Source organism: Adiantum capillus-veneris, chromosome 15 (genome assembly GCF_014529385.1).
Source record: "Adiantum capillus-veneris isolate H3 chromosome 15, ASM1452938v2, whole genome shotgun sequence".
In the NCBI taxonomy this organism is placed as follows: Eukaryota; Viridiplantae; Streptophyta; class Polypodiopsida; order Polypodiales; family Pteridaceae; genus Adiantum; species Adiantum capillus-veneris.
In genome coordinates this window covers 13,879,255-13,886,163 of record NC_140945.1, presented here as the reverse complement: position 1 = coordinate 13,886,163, position 6,909 = coordinate 13,879,255, and the positions used below count along the sequence as shown (strand labels likewise).

At 42.4% G+C, this 6,909-nt stretch overlaps 1 protein-coding gene across 4 annotated transcripts; it reads left to right on the top strand.

Moving 5' to 3' along the window:
* The first annotated feature begins 1,901 nt into the window (after positions 1–1,901).
* On the top strand, positions 1,902–5,873 carry LOC147440304 (protein IQ-DOMAIN 17-like). Of its 4 annotated transcripts, none has more exons than XM_086530079.1 (6): positions 1,902–2,041; positions 2,386–2,505; positions 3,596–3,886; positions 3,990–4,217; positions 4,300–4,413; positions 4,722–5,873. In XM_086530079.1, the coding sequence occupies exons 2-6, from the start codon at positions 2,413–2,415 to the stop codon at positions 5,604–5,606; spliced, it is 1,611 nt and encodes a 536-aa protein (XP_086386205.1). In that variant the 5' UTR covers positions 1,902–2,041; positions 2,386–2,412; the 3' UTR covers positions 5,607–5,873. The 4 variants fall into 4 exon arrangements, with proteins under 4 accessions (XP_086386205.1, XP_086386203.1, XP_086386204.1 ...); XM_086530077.1 differs by having other exon boundaries at positions 3,593–3,886; XM_086530078.1 differs by having other exon boundaries at positions 1,905–2,045.
* Positions 5,874–6,909: the final 1,036 nt, after the last annotated feature.

Here is a 6,909-nt window from a genome sequence, read left to right as displayed (position 1 = left end):
CTGAGGGGGGATCCAACTGCCAACTCAATGATTTTCAAATGCAACGACAAATTTTCATCCCATGTGTACACCATTTGATGGAAAGGCAAGCTCGGAAGGGATGAATTTACCTTTTTCCTCGACATTTTTTAATTGTGAGCATCGATCAATTTGGAATAATACACGTAGTACAATGTGTTGTTCAAAATTCTCTTCTCTTCTTCTTTTTCTCTCTCTCCACTGTGGGAACACTTCTTAGAGATTTCAAAGATTTACCCGAGGACAAGTTTTGAGCCGAAGACCTGTTGAGAGAAGAAGAAGAAAGGAAGAGGAGAACGTCGTTGGTTGGAGAAAAGAGAGAGAGAGGAGATTTGATCTGTGGTCCGTCGTTTGCCAACATCTTACTACCAGAGTGAAATATATGTCCAACCTTGTTGCTAAAAGTCTATCCATTACAATTACGCACGACACGGTCTCCGGAAAAGAGCTTTTCAAGCTCACCATAAGAGCTCAGAGTCTCAGACAAAGCGCACCCACAAAGCAAAAACGGAATTTTCAAGTTCTTCATTAAAGAAGCCAAAGTCCCCATCACTGTTTTTCACCATTTTACCTCAAAGTGGAAGGAGAGATGAGAGAGAGAGAGAGAGAGGTGGCGTGTGCTCGCTCGACCTCGACAAATTTGCTTTTGAGTACGCCACTTTTCCCTGTAAGCGCTGCAGTTTTCTTCCACCGCTGCTGCTCAATAAAGTGCTGCACGCTTTTTGTGTGCTTGCGAGGAGAGGGAGAGAGAGAGAGAGAGAGAGAGAGAGAGAGAGAGAGAGAGAGAGAGAGAGAGTTGTTCCTTCGCAGGTTCTGTTTCTCTGCTGAAGCGTTGAGGTTTGACGCCATCACCATGCTATTGCATACCTGCACAGATTGTTCTCTTTTGCCGGCCATGACGAAGAATGCATCCCTTCAAGCGAAGCGGGCTTGAGGTTTTGTTGTTGCCTATGCTCTTTTGGATTGCTAGCTTCTGGCCTCGTGATCTGTCGTTTTCCTTGGGAACTCTTCTGTTCTAGTTGTTCACCGTTGTACAACACGGCTTGGGCTCTTTAGCTTGCATGGTTGTTTACAGTTCTTTTGTGGAATTGGGTCATTTCTCAAGAAGTTGAAGGTGCATGTACTTTAGGGCTAGTAGGGCTTAAATTTCCGTAGCAGCAGGAGCTGAAAATTGGTGCGTATACTACCATATGTTAGTTAACTGGAGATACATGCAGACGAACTAAAGGTCTTGAGAAGTCTCCTAGTTTTTGAAATGCGTGAGAATTGCTAGGGCAGTTTCCAGGTTAATGATCGCATCCTTTCTGGTTCATGAATGCTTGTGCTTGACTGCAGCCTTCATTACAGGGCCACCAATTGGCATTTGGCTGCGTTTTGCTGATAGTTCCAGTACTTAACATGGTGTCATTAATTTCCTGCTATGGTTGTATTGGGGTATTGCCTCTTGTTGTTTTAACCTTTTGAGAAGTCCTTTGGAATTTACCATAAACACAGTCTCCTGATATCATGGGGTTATTTTTAGGAAATGCGATATTGCGCCATTTATTCCTAAATTTGTTTTTTTTTTTTGCGCGGGTGGGGGAGTGGCCCACCGCATGATGTCTTGGTTGAGTTGTTTGTATACAAAGGTTTACGTTTTTTCTCTTCTTGGTTCTTCTGATGCATTTCTTGTTGAATCAACATTTAAATGACATTGTCGTGCTCCTCATTACATCAACTAATGCTTTGCTTTGTCTTTTTTGCAGCGGACCACCCATTCCCTACGAGCAAATTCTAGATGTCAGCTTATTCTCGAGTTTGAGAAGAGCAATGGCTATGCTTACGTCTGGGCAACAATGTATGTCCAAATTTTTCACCAAAAAGGGAGAATGTAAACATTTTAGCCAGTTTGTGATGTGGTCTCCAAGCTTTTGGGATCTTATTGGGATTTCGACCAAGAAAGGCATCTCATTTCAGCTCTTCATGCCTGCACACAAAGTGCAAGTTTAGGAACATATCCCCACAGTGCTCTTGGCTTCATTTTGTAGGTACCACTCGCAGTCTATGCTTTTTATTGTCTGAGTGGTTGATTTGTGATTCTCAGTCTTGTTGATAGTGAGGGAAAATGGTTATTTGAATCTTTCAAGAGAGAATGTGTGATTAGTAATTGGAAATTTTGCATGTGAGATTCATTCTTGCTTGAAAGCAAATGGGTGTGCGATAAGTAATCTGATATCTTATGCAAAAGATGTAGTTTTGCTTGAAAGGAAACTGATTGGAAACACATCTCTGTCTGACGTGATTACCTTTAGCTTTGGCGCTCATTTGTGAGCTTGAGTTTTGCCTTTTGGCTGATGATTTTTTAAAATAAAAATGCATCAATGGCAGCTGCAGTATAGATATCAGTAGAAGAAGATGGGAAAGTCTCCAGGAAAATGGCTCAAATCACTTCTTTCAACCAAGAAGGCTTCAAAGATCTCTACAGAGGATGCTTCACCACCTGAAGCAGTATGTGGTTATCTTACTCTTCATTTTGAGAGGTGTTAAGTGTGATGAAGTCAAGCAATACGTCAGAAGTATCCCATAATGTACAACCTGTAGTTAAACCCCGGCCCCCTCCCCAACCTCCAAAAGTTGTAGAGAAGAAATCAGCCCTTATTCGAGTGTGGAGTGTTAGGACCTTTTTGGGATGAATGTTAGAGACACAAGAGACTCATTGGTTCTTGTGTAGCTTCATTAAAGAAAGTATTTTTGAAACAAAAGAGTTATTTGACAATTAATTCAAGTTATAAATTTGACTAAAGAAAGTGCTCTTAAAACAAAAAACACACAACACAAAGTCTTGCTCTTTGCAATCACAGGGAAAGCGTGTGTACCCTCCAAACAAGGCCATCACAAAGCTTTCTGCAGCCCAGCTTTATCCTGAGCAGCTGCCGCATGTAACTTGTCTTAACCATTTGTGATGGTTACTTTGGATAGGCACCCAACTCGGAGTCGTCCTTTATGGTCGATGATTATATGCATGACATTGCTGTTTGCAATGCAATGCTGAGTTTACCGTCTATGCTTTTTGTTTGTACCTGTTCAATTGTGTGTTCAAACATCAACATGTGTGCCTTTCAATGGATTAGTGTGCTTATCTCATGCAAGTTTAACTGCTTCTTTCTTTGCTGGCCCTTGTGGCTGATCATGGATTGGTTATGACAGATCGGGTCAAGAAGCAGACATCAACATCTTTCTGCACCTTGTCCTCCTTTATTTGACAAATTTCAAAAGACCACTTCTTGTTTTCTGCTTGATATAACATGGAGTTGAGCTCATAATTGCATTCTAGCATACGAAAATAAAAGATTATTTGCTGAGGTATTTTACAAGCTTTCCGTAAAGCCTTGAGTAAAATTTGTACACTTTCTAGCTTCTCTTTGATGCATACATTAAGTTCTTTTCATCATGCATAGCTCAATAGTGGCTTGTCAATTTTTTTTTTGAAACTATTGACCTGATTTTCAGCTCGCTATATCAGGTGATTCAAACTAGATCTACTAAGTGTTTCTGGTTTGAAAAATTCTTTATGAGTAGCTTGATTTCTATACAGAAGTTTGCTAAGGAAAAGCGAAGATGGAGCTTTGGAAAATCTTCAGATGGCAAAGGTTCAACTGGGGCATATGTGGTGGCTTCACATAGTCTCTACAAAACTAGAGATGGGGTTTCGATTTCTACACAAGATAGACAACGCGAGTTTACAGGGGAGTTCTCAAGAGGCGAAGAGGATCCTTGTTTTACAGGAGCAACAGCAGATTCTTCAGGTGCCATGGTCAGCGCTGCTAAGAGTGACAGAGGTGCTATTAGAGCTGCAATCACCATTCAGACGGCTTTTCGCGGATATTTGGTGAGCCTTTCAACTTAAGTTGCTCAATCATGTGCCGAAGCAAGTGCTTGGCAGTCAAGTTGGATCTGCCTAATGAGTTACTCGCACTCTTTCTGGTCAACAGGCTCGTCGTGCTCTCCGTGCTCTGAAGGGTCTGGTAAGGCTACAAGCTTTGGTGAGAGGACATATTGTGAGAAGGCAAGCAGGGACAACCTTGCGCTGTGTGCAAGCACTTGTTCGTGTACAAGCCTGTGTTCGTGCCAGACGGGTGCGCATGTCAGAGGAAGGTCAGGCTGTCCAACAAAAGCTTGAACAGAGAAGACAGCTAGATGCCCGGCCCAGAAAATCTATGGTGCACACTTTGTCTACCTGACGCTTTTGGCCTTTTACAAAGCTTGTCACGCAAGTTAATACTGTATCTTATGTTCTATTAGGAAGGCTGGAATTCTAGTACTGGGACGCTCCAAGAGCTGGAGGCCAAACTTCAAAGCCGACAAGAAGCTGCGGCAAAGCGGGAGCGGGCACTTGCATATGCATTTTCTCGCCAAGTGAGATTACAACGCTTTCATATCATGTATGGTAAAGAAATAGGTTAGAGGTCTACCTGTTGGTTGTGGTTTTGGGGTATGTGAATCACGATGTCATGCTCATGTGCATATTTTCCCTTGTATGTCTTTGCACATGCTTTTACATAAACACAAGTGCAATCAATGGTTTCTGTCCAGGCATGCACATTCTTACACTTTCAGTGAATCAATGATGCACGCCGTTTGTTTTTCAACCTTTTTTGCAAGCAAGCACAAACTCCAGTGGCTAATTATTCATCTGTGTTACATGGGCGTGAATTTATTTTTAGCTTTGGAAATCTGCTCAAAAACAAAACTCTCTGGTCATACATGGTGCACATGATGAATCTCACTGGGGTTGGAGCTGGTTAGAGAGGTGGATGGCCGCGCGGCCATGGGAAACAGCCTATTTGGGTGATAATGAGGATCATTCCCAGTATAAAGATGAGAGCTTCTCAGAAGCAGAGCCAGAGAACAGAGAAACCATGTCTTCGCGGCCACAATCTGGTTTATTTTCAGACTCCTTTGTGCAAGATGCACCTTTACATGCAAGCGCAGTAGATGCAAATGGGCAACCGCAAAATATGCCATTGTATGAGTCTCCCCGTCGGACCTCACCAGCTGTTGCGTCACCGCATAGAGGAACGGAGCACCCATTTCCATCCTTTCATAAGAGCCCATCTGCGATGTCCCCCAAGTGTTTGAAACTGTCAAAGCAAACTAAATCTAGTCCTTCTCGAGGGGTCTCTGGGAATACTATGCATGGTGATAGCAATGGAGATGCAAAGGTTCTTAATGAAGTGCAAGCCGTAAAAGAAATACCTGACCCAGAACTGAAAACAGCTAAGCCAATTGGTCGCGGGGCATTCAAGTCGGCATTCAATAGAAGAAGCTTTTCAGGACCTTTGAAAAGCATGTTCGAGAATACTATGGCAGGTTCCCCTGCAGTTCCCAGCTACATGGCAGCCACCCAATCAGCAAAGGCAAAAGCTCGATCACAGAGCAATCCCAAGATGCGGCCAGAGCCAGTGGACGAGAAAGGGTCACCGACATCCAAAAAGAGAACATCCCTGCCTACAGAAGGGAAGCCGAATCCCGTCCCTTGGAGAAGTTTCAGATCTGCAAGCACCAAAGGCTTTCCTGCCATCCGAGCTTCCAAGGAGGGTGGTGGTTAAGGTTATTTAGAATTCTTAACGGTCTAGTCTCCCTTATTAATTTTAGCTTTTAGCCAGAGTATGTATGACATTGCTTCGGTTATGTACCCTTCATCCTGTGATGAAGCCTACCATATCCATATGCTTCTGAGAAGTGGTTTTGTTGTCACTTATCATTGTAAGCTGATGCGTGCAGTCCATTTTTGATTACGTATACACGCGAGATAGCATTGCTGTCTTGGGTTTAATATGACTTGATTTTTTGAAAGAAAACCTATCTTGAAATTCTGCAAGGTACCATGATTGTTTGGTGTTTTGATCTCATTAGAGGGGATCCATTTTAGTCAATAATGAATGCGAGACATATGCTAGATGCATTATGTAAGCTGTTTGTACTTATCAGTACGAAGCAAATCAGTGGGGTTGAAAGGGGGCCCTCAATTATGTGATGACTTTTTTAATGTATGGACTTGCAAATGGAATAGTCTGGAGTGTTGTGTGTGCAAAGCAAAAGTTTCAAAAATTGTCAGAGGATTTTGAGTTCTGGCATGTTTCCTACTTCAACTTTGAAGAAGCCATGCTTTGTTGGATACCAATTCAAGGTAGAGAGGAGCACCTGTAGGTCTGAATGGGTTTTGGTTTTTGCAAGGTTGCGTGCATGTCAAGTAGGTTATCCTCGGAAATTTCAGATTGGTTTTGACCTAGGCAAGCCCCATCTGGAAAAATATGCTTGCAGAAACAAACAATTTGAGTAGCACTTTCACTGAATTCTTCAAGCTCCCTTTTACAGGCATGGGAGTCGCAACTCATCGCGACTTTCCACCCTGCAGGTTGCTGGAGACTGAATCCCACTTGCGTACAAGCTTGACACTTCTGCCAGAGACATGCTGTTATATCCTCCTTTGAGTACTTTCATATTTTGGCCCCCTCTCAAAAGAGCAATTGTCTCTCTAGCCATAAATATGCAGTGGGTATGTCTCAAGGACTTTTCATTATGTACTTAGGCGGAAGTTTTCTTCCTTATTCTTAATTTTTTGTCCTTGAAATGATTGGCATATTTAAATTCTGGAGGATTCAACCAAGGACAGTTTCAGATTGTTTGCCACTTGTGTTTTCCTTACAACAAGGAGATCCATAAATTCAATTAAAAATAGGTGGCATCCATGAACACACCTGCTTGTAACTCCAAGAGTATAGTACACTCAGTCTAACGCATTGCATGAATTTAAAACAGAAATTAAAAGTTTTCCATTGCTGACTTAACATCTCAAGTTCGGCAGTCATTTCAAAATGAAATAAATGGTGGTGGTTGATTTTAGCTCGA

Bases quoted from the DNA above. Each gene is read 5' to 3' on its own strand.
- LOC147440304 (XM_086530077.1), top strand. From the start codon at position 2,413: ATGGGAAAGTCTCCAGGAAAATGGCTCAAATCACTTCTTTCAACCAAG. The intron at 3,887-3,989 runs GTGAGCCTTTCA...TCTGGTCAACAG, and splicing joins CGGCTTTTCGCGGATATTTG to GCTCGTCGTGCTCTCCGTGC. The intron at 4,218-4,299 runs GTGCACACTTTG...ATGTTCTATTAG, and splicing joins CCCGGCCCAGAAAATCTATG to GAAGGCTGGAATTCTAGTAC.